We start from the raw sequence: 20,206 nt of genomic DNA, 5'->3' as shown, positions 1-20,206 counted from the left end.
TTTCTACATTTGCTTTGCTTTTGTCTGCTCTAGTAATCTTTCTTTTGATCTGTGGGCTGGGAAAATGTGGTTTCTTTGGTTTTCAAGTAAGAGTAAAATAGTTCTTTGAGTGGTTCACTTGAGTAAAGTATGGAACTTGAGCATCACACTAGTTCCTTAGCATCCTATCTGCTTTAAACTAAGTCCTTTAAAAAAAGAATAAGCTCAGATCTATTTTATGGGATAGGGGTCAAGATTTAATCTTGTCCTAGTATGTAGTAATTTCTATTTGTGATTTTAATGAGAAATACATAGAAACTGGTTGCCGTGGCTATAGTGGAGAGTTAACAGCTCATGGAAGAAAAGAAAAGCAAGTTTTGATATAAAAAACTGGAACCAAATTATTGTACTTGGACAATTTTTTACATTAGCTGCTGAAATCATTAAAATATTTTCAGTAACCAAATGAACAGGTCAAGGAACATAATTCATTTTAGGAAACTTTCCATCAAACATATAAGTAAAATTAATTCATCTATTTCTTTATATGTTTCCAAATAATCCTTTACTACTTCCAACAACCATTAAAGAGCATTTACCACATCTGAGGCACTGTCCTAAACACTCTACTTACTTGCAATAATCCTCACAATAACTAAAAATTATTTCCATGGTTACATACCTAATAAGTAACAAAACCAAGAAGGAGTCTGGTTCATCACTATTCTACTATACTGCCTTATTAATACCGCTGATGGCTGTCCATCCCTACTTTGGTTACTTCTGATCCCTATGATTACCCATTAGCCTATACACTGGACAAAAGGAATATAAGGTCTATATAGAACCCTAAATCTCAGTATCTCTGTTACAGAACTGTAGTTGTGGGAAATTTACCAAAAAATCCATGATGACCAGGCAGACCATATCCCATTTCACTATTTACTACTCCTACCACATTTGACACACCTGACTTTAAAATTAAAAAAAAAAAAAACAAACTTTATTTCAGATAAAATTAGTATTTCCATAATTTAGAATAAAGCAAACACTTCCTTAAGTCCATTATTTTAGGTGATAATGATTTCCGTGAGTATCAGAGCTTCTAAGTATCTGAACACTTGCCTACATGCTTGTGGGAAGCTTCTGTAGCCTTTTCTTGGTAGGAATTCCAGTTTTTCTGAATTCTTCCCTTTCCTTCAGGTATTCCATTTTGCATTCTTCATAAAAGGCTGGATCATTATAACTACAAGAAGGAAATGAAAATCTCGTTTAAAAAAGTGAAACTTCACGAATGTTTTTTATTTTTTTTAATTTTTATTTATTTTTAAGATTATTTATTTATTTATTTGACAGAGAGAGAGATCACAAGTAGGCAGAGAGGCAGGCAGAGAGAGAGAGAGATGAGGAAGCAGGCTCCCTGCTGAGCAGAGAGCCCAATGCGGGACTTGATCCCAGGACCTGAGCCAAAGGCAGCGGCTTAACCCACTGAGCCACCCAGGCGCCCACACGAGTGTTTTTAATATAAGCTTGGTTTAATAATATTCAGACATTTCACCAGGTACAATCTTTAAAAGTAGATTTTAAGAAATGGTCATAAACTTACTGTAAACATTAGGCTATCAACCTGCTTACTTAAGAGGGCAAGGGGGATGACCTAGTGGTTTGTTTTTGAATGGCAGGATAGAGTGATGAGAAGCACAGCGCCTATCCTCAGGGAGCGCATGGCGTTCTGGAACAGGAAGGAAAGGCTGCACCACAAGGAAAGATGCAAAATGCTGTGCCAGAGGTATGGCCCAGTGCACCATGGGAACCTGGGAGAGAAGTGGGGAAAGGAGAGGTGGCAACAAGTGCAGGAGTTGCACTTTAACGGACAAGAGAAGTCCAGACTGAAGGCACACTGGAAAGGAACAAAGATGAGGAAAAACAATGAAGAACTGCAAATAACTACCATTACAGCAGATTATGCACATAAGACAAAGGGCCTGGAATAAAGCTAGACAGGGCAGGAGCCACATCATGAAGGCCACTGTATGCCATATCCAGAAGTCAAAATCTATCCTGAAGGCAATGGGACACTATTAACAGAAACTCAAAGATCAATTCTATGTCGTAGGTGAGTCAGTCCACATTGTACAGCCCAAAAGGGGGCAGCAGAGTTCAGTGCAGGATGCCCCGTAGTAAGTAAACTACCACAATGAACCAGAAAAGAATGATGAGGGCCTAAGCTAATGGAGAAGTTGGGATGAAAAGGACAAAATCGATGTGGGGGAGATATAGGTAATAAAACCAATAGGAAATAACCATTTAGAGTTAAGAGAGAGGAGTCTAAATTCTAGACACATGATGCAGGAGGAGGAAAAGGAGGGGAGTTCAGTTTGGGACCTGAAGAGAGCAGAAAAATGTCATGACCTATAGGAAGTAACTGAATCCATGGGTGTAAACTGAGCTGTCACAGACCTAAGCATGAGGAGAGAACCGGGAACCCATTTTAAGGAATCAGTTAAGGAAGAAAAGGCTGAGAAGAAATGAGATGTTGGAGGAATAGGAAAGAGTGTAAGGGATGCCAGATAGAAGGGAATTTTAAGGAATTTCTGGAGGTCAAGTAAAAGGAAGGAATGAAAAGCACTTCACTGCATTTGGCTACCAGGAACCTATCAGAAACTTGAAGAGCCACACGCAGTTCCAGTGGAAGGGGGCAGAAGCAAGGCTGCTGTTTACTAAGGAATGAGTGAAAATGAGACAGAGATAAATGAGAACAAGCATTCATATTTCAAGATGTCACTATGAAAAGATGAGAGGGCAGTGGTTAACTTCATTTCACAGTAAAGCAGAGCACTTTCTTATTCCAAAATGAAGATATAGACTGTTGAGAGTTCAGGTCAAGCAGTAAAATCCTTAACTCCATCTACTTTCAGTTTCATTTACTGTTTCTCTCCTAAACAGAAGCAGCCTCCTCCAACCCTTCCCAGCCCCTTCCCCCAGAACAGACTAGAAGTTCTTTCTCCTTATTTCCGGGGGTAAAAGATGGGAGGATATTTAAATGATTAACATTCAGATAACAAAAACAAGTACAATTTTTTAAAAAAGCTACCTTTTACTCACTACCTCCTATGTGCCAGGCACTGTTGTAATGAGTTTATGTATAGTCCCCCACGATCACTCCATGAGGAATAATTTTCCCATCTTCTGTGAGGAACTTGCCTGAGGCTGCATGGCTAGCTAAGCTCTGGCTGGTCCAGAAGGTAAGCCCTGGCTGCCCTCTCCCCAGCTGGCACTCCTGCCCCTTTGCTCTAATAATGCCCATCTGAGAGGGATGGATAATATGGCAAACTAAGAACAAGTTATTATGATGACTAAAACTGAGGTGTAAAATCCCTTAATATACAACAGAATTTAAATTCAGTCACAAAGAAGTTTAACAGGTTCGTTTATTCATTACACATCTCTTGGGAACAGGAGGAAATAGGAATGGAAGAAAAACAAGTCACAGAAGGAACTCTTACTCTCTTATGAAATGATTAGTGCAGATTAACTTCTCAAGTCTTCTAACTACAGAATTCTAAAATAAGTTTGTAAATTTAAATGTATATGTACATTAGTTGTTCTCAAAAACAAAAACAAATATTTGATTCAGATAATCACTTGTTATATAATTCCCTAAGGAAGCATCAAACCGTGCGGACCTATGTTTCAAGGGCTAGAGAAGTATAGAAGGAAATAAGGGTTAACCAAAAAGACCTCACAACTGTCAGTTAACAATACTAAAGTATTCTGCAATATCATCAATAATGTAGACAATAAAATGTGTGGGGAGATACAACAGAAAGCACCTGGGGTGACTGAGTGGCTCAGTCAGGTGAGTGTCCGACTCTTGGTTTTGGCTCAGGTCATGATCTCAGGGTTGTGAGATCAAGCCCACATCGGGCTCTGAGCTCAGCATGGAGTCAGCTTGACATTCTTTCCCCCTCTCTCTGCCCGTACCCTGGTACTGCTCTCTCAAAAAAAAAAAAAAAAAAAAAAAATAAAGTCTTTGAAAAAAAGAAAGCACTTGCATTCCAAGAATTTTGCAAATTTTTACTTTAATATTCAACTACATGTCAGTGAACATGATATTTAAGAATTATTTTAGGGGCACCTGGGTGGCTCAGTGGGTTAAAGTCTCTGCCTTTGGCTCAGGTCATGATCCCAGGGTCCTCGGATGGAGCCCCGCATCGGGCTCTCTGCTCAGCAGGGAGCCTGCTTCCTCCTCTCTCTCTGCCTGCCTCTCTGCCTACTTGTGATCTCTGTCTGTCAAATAAATAAATAAAATCTTTAAAAAAAAAAAAAAAGAATTATTTTAAAATTGATTAACTTCAAAAATCTAAATTTACCTTTGTATCCTTCATTTTATCCTTCATTTGATTTATTACAACTTTCCCAGGAGTTAAAAATTATATTAATCCCCAAATCACAAGGCTGGCAAATCATCTAATTCAGTACCTTTTCATTAGAAGAGACAAATATAAGCCCATCTATAATATATTCTACAGCTCAACCTCTTCATGAAAAGGAATTTGCTGTCATATGAAAAATCCTGCATTTTTGTTTGCTTGACCTCATATTTTTAATCAGATATAATGTTGACCCATGTAACTTGATAATACCTTTCATAAATAAATAAATTGCTTAATATTTAACAAACTGAAGTCTCAGATTGAGCTAACAATATCAAAGATCTGATGGGGTGAAGTACAAAATCTATTACATGTAATGAGTTAAATAACAGTCTTACCTGCTACATGTATTAAAAACATAGAGAAGCACCAACAATGTGGTGACTACTTACTGAGCAGTTAGGCATTCTTTCAATGCAGAATTTTCTTTCCGGCATTTTACTACCATAAGGATTCCAGAGTCTTTGCAACATTTGGTAAAATCTGAAAAAGTTTGGAAAGAAAAAAAAATGACTTGCAGTTACATCAAAATTTTTAAAGATTCCTTAGAGAAAGAGAAAGAGAGAAAGAGCGTGGGCGGGGGGAGAGTCCCAAGTAGATTCCGTACTGAGTACAGAGCCCAACACAGGGCTCAATCCCATGACCCTGAACTGAGATCATGACCTGAACTGAAACCAAGAATCAGATGGACACTCAACCGGCTTAGTAGACACTCCTAATTTTTAACAGCTCTAAAATACTCACCACTTAACATCTATTACTTAGATTATGCTTGGCACATAGTACACACTCCAGAGAAGACATGCACACAAATAAAAGGCAGAACAGGATAAGCGCCATTAACTTTGCAGAAATAAGGGATGACTCTGAAAGGGCGGGGGTTGGGGGGGGTGGGGGAGAGGACCTCTGAGGAGGCCTCCTAGACACAGAAGGGATGTGGAGAATAAGGACGATTCCTAACGCAGAAGAGGGGTCTCTTTTACAAGAAATAAGTGCAAGGGTGAAAGGGGAGTTGTTTGCAGATATGGGCCTCTGGCCTCTAGTCTCTGCAGGTCACCTGCAGGTCAGGCATCAAGGCACCCACTTTAAGCCAACCCTGCCAAAGGGCCTTCCTATCTGATAATAGGGTTCCCACTCCATTCCCAGGTCAACTCTTAGATGTCCCTGGAAACAGCTTTCTGTCAAATTTCCATTCTAGTAGTTTGTCTTTTAAATTGTACTAATCCCTTGGTATCCTGCCTTCTCAACACTCCCAACTCAGAGAAGCCTGGCGCCCTAATCCAGTCTGCTTTGGAAAGTCAGACTTGGTCCCCTGTTATTCTTCCCACAGGACAGTGTGCTTTGCTGCAGCTCCCGACTATTCTGGCCCTTCCTCTTGTCCACTGGCTACTCTAGTTTCAGCTCTGCCATCTCCAGTCTGCTCTAAGTAACGAACCATTTCCATGTCAGACTTCAATTCAGTATCACCCTCGCATAGAAGCTATAGGTAAAACACAGTGTCTTCTGAGTATCTTTTATAATTCCTTTAATGCAAAATTATCAAGATTTCCCTCTTTTCTTGAACTATTACCCTTCTAGTTACTAGAGGATATAATTTATAATTATCTTAAAGCAAGCAGGTAATTCAGGGGTCTCCCTGATGACACAGAATATGTTAACCAAAAGTTTTAAACCTAAGCAAACTGGAAATGACTGGAATCTATTAAATGCCTTAAAAAAAAACCTCAGGAGAGGGGCTGTGCTGGGACAAGAGCCCCACAGCACAGACATCTGTGTCTCCCTGAAATGTCACAGCATACTCTGACGGAGAAGCAGCAAAACAGGAATAAGGCCGAGAGATGCAGGCAATGACTTTAATTCAAACAGTTTAATGTGTGTGATCACATGAAAGCGGGGGACATGCAGTAACACTCCACGTCAAAGACACGTAGGATTCTCTTCCTTCAGCTGCTTGTTCTCCAGTCCTGGCAGTCCCACCACTGCTCTCCGACCCCTGAACTCACTCAGCTATCCTTTTCTACTTCAACTACAAATATTCTGTTCCATTCTGTGCACGAGTTGAGCTCCTGAGCCAAATCAGACCAAGGAATTTCCTTTGTGCCCTCTAAGGACTCCCTCCAACTCAAAAAGGCATAACAGACTTATATAATCAGCTCATTATCGGGGAGATCCTGAGGGGTGGCTACATGGCTATAGAAGTCCATTAACTTTCACTCTGGAATGTCACTAGTATTCCTACATGTGAATTTCTCTAGTTAAAGGATATTAAAATCTGCTTTTCGACAAGCAATGGTTATGATGCTAAGTAAGATTCTAAGACCAAGGGACCTGGTTTGTGGGATGCCTGGATGGCTCAGTCGGTTGAGCGTCTGCCTTCAGATAAGGTCATGGTCTTGAGGTCCCAGGACGGAGCCCCATATTGGGCTTCCTGCTCAGTGAGGGAGTCTACATCTTCTGTTCCTCTGCCCCTCCCCCCACTTGTGTTCATGCTCTCTCTCAAATAAATAAATAAACAAAATCTTAAAAAGACCTAGGAAATCCTCAAAGGGAGTATGTATATATAAAGTTAACCTGGAAGTGACTGAATCTGGCTAAGGGCTTCTGTAAGGGAACTGCTGTATTCCACAGTGGTGATGAGCCATGGGCTGATTGCTCTGCATCACATCTTACTAGACCTATAGCAGACCAGTCCATGCTCAAATAGTGCCTAGAAGAAAGATCATTAGCATCACAAATTTGCCTAATGAAAATATGCTAGGTGATCAAAACCCTCCTTTCCTGAAAAACACCAACACGATGGCTATTATCAAGTCCACTTTCCAAATTTAATAAACCCAATACTTTTACATTTGACAGATTCACAACAGAATGGTTACACATTATCTTACTTCCAGATACGTTTTCCCTATTATGAATAAAAATATTCTCAGTAGGGAACTGATGCAAGATAGCATCCCTGTATTCTGACCACAATAAAGGCACAGTCTGTATATTTTCATACTTGTCCAAATCTCTTGGAATAACCATGACTGGCCTAAAGCCTCAAGCTGTTCGTAAGGTTTTTGTCACTTGTTTAGCTACAAGATTTTAATGAGGATCTTGCTTTCATACCACATTAACAAACATTCATATAATAATGATGTCGCTAATACAGCCAACTAATTTCTAAAATGGTATTCTACGATATTCATAGAAATTCTTTGTCTTTCAATGTTATTTTAAAGCTTATATGCCTACATATAATTTAAATGCATTACCATTGAAGATTATGAAAAGAAAATTTCATGCACTTAAGTAGATCTTAAAGGAAATACAAATGAATATCAATAAACAGTAAGAACAGAGAGCTTAAAAAGTTATTTCAAATTTAAAAAACATATTTAGAGGTAACATTCAAAACTTTTTTCTTTAAAATGTCAAGAACATGGTACCTGCTCTTTTCAAACTATTCCATAAAATAGAAGAGGAAAAGAAAACTTCTAAAGTCATTGTACAAGACCAGTATCACCCTGGTATAAAGCCAGTAAAGACACTACAAAAAAGACTATAGGCCAATGTCTCCGATGAACACGGATGCCTAAATCCTCAACAAAATCTAAGAAAACTGATTTCAACAATACATTAAAAAATTACAATAGTGGGATTTATTCCAGGGATACAAGAGTGGTTCATTAGTCACAAATCAATCAATGTAATACATTACATTAACAAGACAAGGGGATTAAAAACCATTTGATCACCTCAACAGTCGCAGAAAAAGCATCTGACAAAATGCAAGAGCAAAGTAGGTTCCAAGGGAACATTCTTCAACATAATAAAGGTCATATATGAAAAACCCAAAGTTAATATCATACTCAATGGTAAAAAACTGAGAGCTTTTCCTAAAAATCAGGGACAAGACTAGGATGTCCACTCTCACTGCTTTTATTTAACACAGTACTGGAAGTCCTAGCTGTAGCTATTAGACAAGAAAAAGAAGTTAAGAGGCATCCATACTGGTAAGGAAGAAATAAAACTGTTATTATTTGCAGATGGCATGGTATCACATGCAGAAGACCCTAAATACTCTACCTAAGAACTATTAGAAGTTATAAATGAATTCAGTAAACTTGCAAGATACAAAACAAATACACAGAAATTGGCTGTGTTTCTATCCACTGATAATGATGTAACAGAAAGAGAAATTAAAACAATTCCACTTAAAATTGCATCAAAAGGAATAACTTATGTGGAATAAACTTAACCAAGGAGGTAAAAGACCTATACCCTGAAAGTTATAAAACACTGATGAAAGAAAGTGAAGACAACACAAACAAATGGAAAGATATTCCAAGTTCATGGACTGGAAAAACAAATATTGTTAAAATGCCCACCCTACACAAAGAGACCTATAGATTCAACACAATTCCTACCAAAATACCAACAGCAGTTTTTACAGAACTAAAGCAAATACTCCTAAAATACATTTGGAACCACAAAAGAACCTGAACAGCCAAAGCAATCTTGAAAAAGAAGAACAAAGCTAGATCACAATCCCAGATTTCAAGATATAGGATAAAGCTGTAATAATCAAAACAGTATGGTACTGGCACAAAAACAGACAAAAAGATCAATTAAACAGAACAGAAAAACAAATAAACCCACACTTATATGGGCAGTTAAACTTTAACAAAAGCGTTAAGAATATGCAATAGGGAAGACAGTCTCTTCAACAAATGGTGCTGGGAAAACTAGACAGCTACATGCAAAAGAATGGAACTGGACACTGTCTTATACAATACAACAAAAATTCACTCAAAATTGATTAAAGACCTAAATGTGAGACCTGAACCATAAAACTACATAAAACTCCTGGAAGAAAACATTAAGCAGTAATCTCTTTGATGTCAGCCCTGGAAACACTTTTTTTTTTTTTTTTTTAAAGATAAGTCTCCTGAGGCAAGGGAAACAAAAGCAAAAATAAGTTACTGGGACTATATCAAAATAAAAACCTTTTGCACAGCAAAGGAAACCATCAACAGAATGAAAAGGCAACCTACTGAATGGGAGAAGATACTTGCAAAAATTTGATATAAAAAGAAATTAAAAAGCTTGAGAGGGATACTCAGATTTGTTATCTACATTTGTTAGAACATATTTTAAACGGGAATTAAGATGCGATTCTGACAAAGCATTTAGTAGGTAACACTTGGGATACAGATGACTTCTACTTATGTAAAACCAAAGGGCAATGGCACATTAATATTGGGTAGGTTCTAAAACAGTTCTTGGAGATTTTCTGGGGAAGACTGCAAAGTAGGAGGACTCTAAGCTCACCTTGTCCCACAATAAAACTAGGTAACATTCACATCGATATAAATAACCCAGAAAATGATCCCAAGACTGGTAACAAACCCAGCTTTGAAAAGTAGAGAAGAGGCCACCTCAAAGAGGGTAAGATAGGTGAAACATAGTGGGGAGGGATGTCAGGTGTGCAGACAAGAAAGAGAAAATGACTCTCACACTGGAGAGCCCACATGGGAAAGACAAATTCCCATAACATTTGACATTGAACACAAAAGGAGTCAAATTTCATGAGTTCTTACAATCAGCAGAGCTTTACACTAAGCATCAGTTGGCTCAAGTTCTGGGAGAGCTGGGAGGGTAAGAGAAAACTGAGTCCCTATCCTTAAAGAGACAGCACAACCAACAGCCTTGGAAGATACAGCATGGAGGCAGTGTATGAAAAATGTCTGGGGCATAAAGAAAGAAGAGTTAATTTAGTCATCTCAGGGCTTGTCCTGGAGGGACAAGGATCACTGGGGGACTCCTCCAGGGACAAAGGAGCTGGCAAGCACCATTTTGCTCCCCTGTGCCCTAGCATACACACACGGCTACCTGTGGGAACCAGCCTGGCACCAACACTTGCCACCTAACTTGCTAAGAGTTTGCCATCCCCGCACATGCAAATGCTGCTAACACTGCACCACCCAGGACAGTGAGCTTCTACAGCGCTGCCTGCTCCAATACACTCTTTGCTAGAGCCCTTCCAAAGCATAACCACAAGCCTGGTAGTGTACAAGCAGCCGTGACAGGGACAGCACCACTCTAAAGTGACTCCTGTCCTGGAGAGAAGGGAAGATTACCACACACACTAGTCCCAAATGCAACTCCGGCAGTGGCATGGGGGCAGACAGAAGTCTGACTGCAGGCTGTACCCACCAACAAAGGCTTCTCAGGGGACAACACAGGGAAAAGTGTTCTGCAGTTTGGTGCTACTCCACCTCTAGACTGAAGCAACTCAAGCCTAAAGTGGCCCCTGACTGGTCCACCAACACCACAGGAAGCAAACACTGCCCACAACAGGCAGAGAGCCACTGGAAAGAGCTGGATGGAAGGAAGAAAAGCCAAACCACGATACCAGGATGAATGCAACACACCGAAGACAGCCCTGAAGTGTCAAGTTCTGGTCAACACAGGACACTGATTGCAGGGTACTCCAGGACCTCTTCTTCATTAGGTCACTACTTTTAAGAGCTGGAAACGTAGCTAACTTTCCAGACACACAAAAATGGATATGGAGGGGCGTCTGGGTGGCTCAGCCATTAGGCATCTGCCTTTGGCTCAGGTCATGATCCCAGGGTCCTGGCATCGAGCCCCACAACAGACTCCCTACTCAAAGGGAAGCTGCTTCTCACTCTCCCACTCCCCCTGCTTGTGTTCACTCTCTCGCTGTCTCTATCAAATAAATAAAATCTTAAAAAAAAAAAAAACAAACAGATACGGAGTTAGACAAACTGAGGACAGAGGAAAATGTCTTGTATGAGAGAACAGAACAAAATCATAGCAAGATACCTAAGCAAAATGGAGAAAAGTAGTAGGCCTGATAGAGAACTTGAAGCAATAAATCTGGGGTGCCTGGGTGGCTCAGTAGTTAAGCGTCCGCCTTCAGCTTGGGTCATGATCCCAGGGTCCTGGGATCAAGCCCTGCAACAGGTTCCCTGCTCCACAAGAAGTCTGCTTCTCCCTCTCCCACTCCCCCCCCAACTTGTGTTCCCTCTCTCACGGTATCTCTGTCAAATAAATAAATAAATAAATAAATATCTTTTGAAAAGATTGAAAAAAATAATAAAGCAACAAATCATAGGGCACCTGGGTGGCTCAGTTGGTTAAATGTTTGCCTTTGGCTCAGGTCATGATCCCAGGGTCCTGGGATCAAGTCTCACATGGGCTCTCTGCTCAGCAGGACACCCACTTCTCCCTCTCCCTCTGCCTGTCACTCCCCCTGCTGCACTCTTTTTCTCTCTCTTTACTTGTCAAATAAATAAAAGCTTAAAAAAATAAAGTAATAAATCATAAAGATAAACTCACTGGACAGTGAGACCCTTAACAAAGAGACAGAAAACATAAAAAAGAAAACTTATAGATGAAGAATTCAATAAATTAAATTAAAAATACACCACATGGAATAAATAGTGGAGTAGAAGCAAAAGAACAAATCAGTGACCCAGAAGACAGAGCAATGCAATGTAATCAAGCTGAGTAGGCGAGAGACAAAAAAACAAAAAACCCAGAATAAAAATAGACTTAGGGAACTCAAACATAATAATATCCACCTTATAGAGCTACCAGAAGGGTAAGAGAAAGAGAAGGAGGCAAATAAATACTTGAAGAAATAATAGCTGAAAACATCTCAAATCTGGGGAATCAAGATCAAGGAGGCACAGAATGCTCCAAACAAAATCAACCCAAGGAAGTCCACACCGAGACACAGAATAATTAAAATGGCAAGAAGTAGTGATAAAAAGAATTTTAAAAGCACCAAGAGAAAACAAAATAGTTATACACAAGGGCAACCTCATAAGGCTACAAGCTGATTTTTCAGCAGGAACTTTACAGGCCAGAAAAAAGTGACATGATATATTCAAACTGCTGAAAAGAAAAAATAATCTACAGCCAAAATTATCTATCCAGCAAGGATATCATTCAGAATAGAAGGAGAGAGAAAGAGTTTCCCAGACAAAAGTTAAAGAAATTCATCACCATTAACCCATGAGAAATGTTAAAAGGGACTCTTTACATGGAAAGGAAAGACCATAAGCAGGAATAAGAAAAGCAGTCAGCACAAAAGCAGTAAAAGTATGTTTATATGTCAAAATCACTCAAGGGACAAAATAAAAGGGTGTAAAGTGTGAAAACATACACCTAAACATGGAGGGGAAAGGCATAAAGAATGGATTCAAACTTAAGCAACCATCAACTTAATATAGACTATATATGCAGAAGTGGTTATAAACAAATGAAAAATCTAAAAACCAGTAGTAGATAAGCAAAAAAATAAAGATAAAGGAGGCCGAGTATGTCACTAAAGAAAGCCAAATAATCATGAGAGAAAAGAGCAAGGGAAGAAAGGAACAGAGAACTACAAAAGCAACCATAAAACAAAAATGGCAGTAAGTAATCTACCTATCAATAATTATTTTGAATGTAATGGGCTGAAGGCTCCATACAAAAACAGAGGGTGATGGAATGGATTAAAAAAACCAAAAAAAAAAAAAAAAAAAAACCAAAAAACCCCAGGACCCATCAATATGCTGCCTGCAAAAGACTCATTTCAGACTTAAAGAAACCTGCAGCTGAACACAAAGGGACAGAGAAACATTTATCATGCAAATAGATGGGAAAAGAAGCCAGGGTAGCAATACTTCTATCAGACAAAACAGACACTGAAGAGGAGACAAGAGACACGAGACAAAAAAAGGACTCTATATAATCATAAAGGGGACAATTCAACAAGATATGACAACTGTAAAGTAAGTATTCATGCACCCAACATCACAGCACAGAAATACATTAAAAAAGGCTAATAACAAACATAAGGCAAGTAATCAACAGTAAATTTATTAGCAAATGATTTTCACACCCAGCTTGTACCAATGGGCAGATCAACCAAACAGAAAATCATCAAGGAAACAGTGACTTTGGATGATACATTGGACCAAATGGATCTAACAGATATACTCAGGACATTCCAACCTAAAACATCAGAATACATATTGTTTTCAAGTACACATGGAACATGCTCCAGGAGAGATCAAATATTAGGCCACAAAACAAGTCTCAACAAATTCAAAAAGACTGAAATCATATCATGCATCTTTTCTGACCACAATGTTATAAAACTAGAAACAAACTTCCAAAAAAAAGTCTGGAAAGAGCACAAATACATGCAGCTTAAATAACATGTTACTAAACAATGAACAGGTCAACCAAGAACTCAAAGAGGAAATGAAAAAAATTCATGGAGACAAATGAAAATGACAACACAATTGTTCAAAATCTTTAGGATGCAGCAAAAGCAGTCCTAAGCGGGAAGTTTATATCAATACAGGCCTACTCAAGAAGCAAGAAAAATCTCAAATAAACAACTTAACCCTAAAACTCAAGGAACCAAACCAGTAGAAGGAAAGATATGATAAAGATTAAAGCACAAACAAATGAAATAGAAACTTAAAAAACAATAGAACAGATCAATGAACCCAGTCACTGGTTCTTTGAAAAGACTGACAAAATTGATAAACTTTTACCCAGATTCATTAAAAAGAGAGAGAGAGAGAGAGAGAGAGAGAGAGAGAGAAAAAGACTCAAACAAAATCAGAAATGGAAAGAAGAAAAATAACAAACAGGAATACAAATACTTATGAGAATATTATGAAAAATTATATGCCAACAAACTGGACAACCTAGAAGAAATAGAGAAATTCCTAGAAACATGTAAACTACCAAACCTGAACCAGGGAGAAATAGAAAATGTCAACAGACTGACTACCAGCAGTGAAACTGAAACAGTAATCAAAATCCCAATAAACAAAAATCCATGACTGTCCAGCTTGACAGGCGAATTCTACCAAACATTTAAAGAGTTAATACCTATTCCTCTCAAACTATTCAAAAACATACAAGAGGAGGGAAACCTTCCAAATTAATTCTATGAGGCCAGAATTACACTGATACCAAAACCAGATAAAGACATTACAAAAAGAAGGGAACTACAGGGCAATACTGCTGATGAACATAGATAGAAAAATGCTTAACAAAATACTAGCAAACCAAATCCAACAATACATTTTAAAAATCATTCACCACGATCAAGTGGGATTTATTCACAGGATGCACGGGTGGTTCTATATTCTCAAGTCAATGAATGTGATACATCATATCAACAGGAGAAAGGATTAAAACTGTATGATTGCCTCAACAGATGCAAAAAGCACTTGATGAAGTACAATATCCATTCGTAATAAAAACCCTCAACAAAGTAGAGTTAGAGAGAACATACCTTAATATTATAAAGGCCATCTATGAAAAACCTACCACTACTATCTTATTCAATAGTGAAAAATTGAGAGCTTTTTTCCTCATCACTTTTACTCAACATAGTATTGAAGTCCTACCCGCAGCAATCAGACAAGAAAAAGGAATGGAAGAATTGGTAAGGAAGAAGTAAAACTTTTACTTTTTGCAGATGACAGGATACTGTATGTAAAAAATCCTAAATACTCCACCAAAAACCTACTGGAACTGGTATCTGAATTCACACAGGTCACAGGACACAAAATCAATATACAGAAATCTGTTGCATTTCTATACACTAATAATGAAGCCGTAGAAAGAAAAATCAGGAAAACAATCTCATTCACAACTGCACCAAAAATAAGAAAATTTCCTTCCTTACGCAAGGCAGTGAAAGACTTGTACTCTGAAAACTATAAAATACTGAGATGAAAGAAACTGAAGACAGAAACAAATGGAAAGACCTTCCATACTACAGACTGGATGAACTGAATGAACAAATATTGTTAAAATGTTCATACCACTTAATGTCAGCTACAGATTTAATGCAATCCCTATCAAAAAACCAACAGCATTTTTTACAGAATTAGAGCCAAAAAATTCTAAAATTTGTATGGAACCACAAAAGACCTCGAACAGCCAAAGAAATTTTGAAAAAGAAAAAACCATAGGTATCACAATGCCAAAGTTTCAATTTATACTACAAAGCTGTAGTAATCAAAACAGTATGGTACTGGCACAAAAAACAAACATATAGACCAAAGGAATAAAACAGAAAGCCCAGAAATAAGCCTACATTTACATGGTCAATTAATGTTTGACAAAGCAGAAAAGAGTATACAATGGGAAAAAGAGAGTCTCTTTAACAAATGGTGTTGGGAAAACTGGACAGCAACATGCAAAAGAATGAAATCAAACTACCTTCTCACACCATACACATAAACTCAAAATAGATTAAAGACCTAAATGTGAGACCCAAAACCATAAAAATCCTAGAAGACAACACAGGCATTAATTTCTCTGACAGTGGTTTTAGCTATGTTTTTCTAGATATGTCTCCCTGAGGCAAGGGAAATAAAGCCAAAAATAAACTATTGAGACTACATCAAAATAAAAGTCTTCTGCATAGGAAAGGAAATAATCAACGTAACTAAAAAACTACTTACTGAATGGGAGAGGATATATGCAAATGATATATCCAATAAGGGTTTAGTATCCAAAATATATAAAGAATTTCTGCAACTTAGCACCAACAGAACCCAAAGAATTCAATTAAAGTGGACAAAGGACATGAACAGACATTTCTCCAAAAAAGACATACAGATGGCCAACAGATACATGAAAGGATGCTCAACATCACTCATCATTGAGACAATGCAAATCAAACCTATAATGACATATCATCTGACACCTGTCGATGCTAAAATGAAAAACAAAAGAAACAAGTGTTGGTGAGGATGTGGACAAAAAGGAACCCTAGTGCTGGTGGGAATGCCAACTGCTGCAACTACCGTGGAAAATAGTATCGAATTTCGTCAGAAAATTAAAACATAGAAAACCAGTATGATCCATTAACTGCACTACTGCGTGTTTACCCAAAAACTACACAAACACTAATTCAAAGACATACATGCATCCCTATGTTTACAGTAGCATTATTTACAATAGCCAAATTATGGAACAGCCCATATGTCCATGGAGAGATGAATGGAAAAAGAAGATATCGGGTGTACATAGGTATGTGCACACATACACACATACACACACAGGAATATTATTCAGCCTTGAAAAAGAATGAAATCTGGCCATTTGCAACAACACAGATTATTATGCTAAGCAAAGTAAGTTAGAAAAAGAAAAATTCCATACGATTTCACTCAGATGCAGAATTTAAGAAACAAAACAAATGAACAAAGGTAAAATGAGACAAACCAAAAAGCAGACTCTTAACTATAGAAAACAAACAGATGACTATCAGAGGGGAGGTGGGTAGGGGGATGGTTGAAATAGGGAAAGGCATTAGGAGTACACTTACCTTGACAAGCACTGAGTAATATACAGAATTGCTGCAATACTGTATTGTATACTTGAAATCAACATAATACTGTATGTTATCTATATTGGAATTGAAATTTTAAAAATTATAATTAAAAATAAAATATGCATAAAGTTTTAAAAAACAAGTAAAATGGTTCCTTTACAAAAAGATTTTATTTATTTATTTTTAGAAATAAATTTTAGAAAGATTGTGTCAGCCAGAAGTGGGAGAGAGAGAACCTCAAGCAGACTCCACACAAAGTGCAGAGCCCGACCTAGGGCTCGATCCCAGCACCCTCTGAGATCATGACCTGAGCCGAAATCAAGAGTCTGATTTTAGGTGGCTGTTTTGTTGGCCTGTTTTCCTATTTTCCCATGGAAATTCGTAATTCCTTTAAAGGTATTTAAAGGTGTTAATAATAGCAATAAGAACAAAATAATAACGGCAACTAAAATACGGTGGGTGTTTATTATGTACCAGATACTATACTGAGTAGGTTTATTCACTTGAATTTTGTAAAACCACTGTCAGATAAGCACTTTTATTATCTTCATTTACCAGATGTCACATTTAGGTTATGTCACATTTCTAAGACCACAGAGCCTGGCACAGACTAGCCTAGCAACCGGCCTTTCCTCATTCTGGAAAAATACTTGTAACTACTACTGAATTCCACTTGCTCCTTCCACAATAAGAACACACACAAAAGTCTCCACATCTAGCTGCAATTTCCATGGTCACAGAGGAAACTAAACCCAGGCCAGTTAGCTCACAGAAAGTCGCAACTGAGAAGTGGGGAGTGAGCGGGGGTAGCCCAGCACACCCCTATCATCACCACAGGAAAAAATAAGCTGTAGACTTGTTGCTCAATTTTATGCTACTTAGCAGCAATCATCTGAAATAAGTAACATCAGGTCTCTCACTCTTTGGTCCCATCCTGTTTTCTAGAATTCCTATAAAATATATTTAAATACTTAAATTAAGTATTTTATGCACTGGAAAGTGGCTTCTCCAAACGGTATATAATGAAACACTGAATTCTGTGTGTCAGATTTTAAGTGCTACCAGCACTTGAAAGGTACACATTAGCATAGCCTAGTGCTGCTGAGCAAAACACCCACCCACCCCATCTTTTTTTAAAAAGACTGGCACTAAGAGATGTTTGAAGTCTCCCCAAATCACAGTATCCATTGTCATTAACAATAGCAGAGGTGGAAGATGTAGAAGGCGATAAAGCAGGAGAAATGTAAGTGAATGAGTCTGGTTCATGCTGTACATTTTTCTTACATGTTCCCTCTCTGTTCCCATTGCCTCCCAAGTTGAAAGAGCTGTCCATTAACAGGCACTGATCAAAGCAGCTAACAGAACAGCACAGCTCTGAACATGGAGCCTTCCAGGCTTCCTTGCCATCTCCTGGTGGGTGCTCTGCCCTCCCCCACCCCTCATGAGAAGCACCATCACACAAAAGTAGAATCCATGCTTTTAATAATGTCAGTAATGCAAGCAATAAACTAACCCGCTATACTTTTTCTCTCTTTCAAGAGGTTTTACAGTCCTTTCTGGGCATGAGTATGAGCCACCACTGACCATTTACCACAATTCCCAGAGGGTCCAGGGGAAGGACGAGCTGCCTTGTTCCAGACTTCTGGGACTGAAATGGTGAGAGTGGGAAGGACTTCACAGGTCACTTAATCTAAACTCTTACTCAGTTCGGAAGGTCCTTGTTAACCATCTCTCTGTTTAAACACTGTGACAAAAACTCCTTATCTCCCCCATGGTAGCCAGTTCCTATGTGTGTGCGTGTCACATGTGTGCTGTGGGTTAAGGGAGGATTTATGGCATAGAAAAAAAAAAAAGCACAGTACATAGAAATGCTGCCTCCTCCTCAAATATTACAGGAAATAACATCCTTCTTGCTCCCTTTTCCTGGTTCAGAGGCAGTGTGAATGTGGCTCTCTCTTTCCTAATTGGATATGCTTTCTAGAGTACTAACAAAACCTGGGCACCCCCCTCATAATCTTCTCATTTGTCAAATTTATTTATGTATTTAACACCTTGTTTCGCTCCCAAAAGGATCTAAAAGAGGTTGGCATCTCCATTACAAAACACTGACAGTAAGTTTTGCAAATTCAAACACAGCAGGCGATTAAAATATGAAAATGATTATGGCTAGGTATTTCTTAACAAAAATGAATATATAAATAAATACATAGATATCAAAAAATCCTTTGGAGGGAATCATTAAGAGAATGACACATCACTAGCCATTCCTCATTCTACTTTTCCTGAGCTGAAACAAAAAAGGTTTTATCTAAGTAAAAAATAGCCTTTGACACCATTGAAAAACACTGAATCAGCCTTCTTTTACTCTGTCACATCAACAACCAAAGGAGTAAAATACTATACCATGAAATACTATGCAGCCACAAAAAAGAAAAGAATAGGAAAAAAGTACATTAACAGGAAATGATCCCTAGGACCCCAACTGAAAATCGAGGCAAGAGCAGTACAGTGGAGCATGTTATCATTTCTGCTTAGAATACAAAATGGAATATTACAACTCCATCAGAAAGGATGAATACCCAACTTTTGTATCAACATGGACGGGACTAGAGAAGACTATGCTGAGTGAAGTAAGTCAAGCAGAGAGAGTCAATTATCATATGGTTTCACCTGTGAAGCATCAGGAATAACTAGGACATTAGGAGAAGGAAAGGAAAAGTGAATTGGGGAAATCGGAGGGGGAGACGAAGCATGAGATATTGGACTCTCAGAAACAAACTGAGGGTTTTGGAGGGGAGGGAGTGGGGGGATGTGTGAGCCTGCTGGTGGGTATTAAGGAGGGGCACGTACTGCATGGAGCACTGGGTGTGGTGCATAAACAATGAATGCTGGAACACTGAAAAAAGAAAATTTAAAAAATAAAACATCAGGTTTGTGTATGCGTGCATATCTGTGCATCTATACAGACAGATGTCTACACAAACTCCAAAGGGCCAGAGAAGAACAAGGAAGAAAACTGGTAATTGTGGTTGCCTCAGAGGAGAAAAACTGGGGCTCTGGAGGGCCAAGAAATAAAGAGACATGTTTGTACCGTGTCTGGGTAGTAGACACATGTGTCAACCTTCCAAAATGTAATTTTAAAAAAAGCAAGCAAGCAAGCCATAGCTCTGCGTGGAGGGGAGAGCGGAGTCCGGTTCAGACTTTGATGATCAGAGTGAAAAAATCCTCTGCAGTTTCCTTCTTAAGCAAGTGCTTTTCCCTGAATGCTGTGCACCAACGACTGGGTGGGGAACCCCTCTATATCTCACTAAGAACACCCCGTTCATCACACTCTAGGGCTATTTCTGCACATATGGCTTCTTTTCATTAAATGCTAATTGTTCTCAAATACAAATTTGGACATTCCTTTTCACAAAAT

General features: G+C 38.5%; 1 protein-coding gene across 3 annotated transcripts in view; it reads right to left on the bottom strand.

The window, feature by feature from the left end:
* Positions 1 to 20,206, bottom strand: part of CMC1 (C-X9-C motif containing 1) — an 89,604-nt gene that overhangs the window by 5,300 nt on the left and 64,098 nt on the right. For all 3 annotated transcript variants that reach the window (XR_006609265.1, XR_006609267.1, XM_013057171.2), the window contains exons 3-4: positions 4,808 to 4,898; positions 1,105 to 1,225 (exon numbers count right to left, since the gene is read on the bottom strand). Coding sequence is in view for 1 of the 3 variants with exons in the window: in XM_013057171.2 (XP_012912625.1) it covers positions 1,105 to 1,225; positions 4,808 to 4,898 (212 nt within the window). In the remaining 2 variants the exon portion in view is untranslated. The remainder of the gene's footprint in view (positions 1 to 1,104; positions 1,226 to 4,807; positions 4,899 to 20,206) is intronic.

This window comes from Mustela putorius, unplaced genomic scaffold, assembly GCF_011764305.1.
Source record: "Mustela putorius furo isolate JIRA1106 unplaced genomic scaffold, ASM1176430v1.1 tig00003834_pilon_pilon_pilon, whole genome shotgun sequence".
Taxonomy (NCBI): domain Eukaryota; kingdom Metazoa; phylum Chordata; class Mammalia; order Carnivora; family Mustelidae; genus Mustela; species Mustela putorius.
Note: the sequence above shows the minus strand (reverse complement) of the source record. Positions and strands in the feature narration are given on the sequence as shown.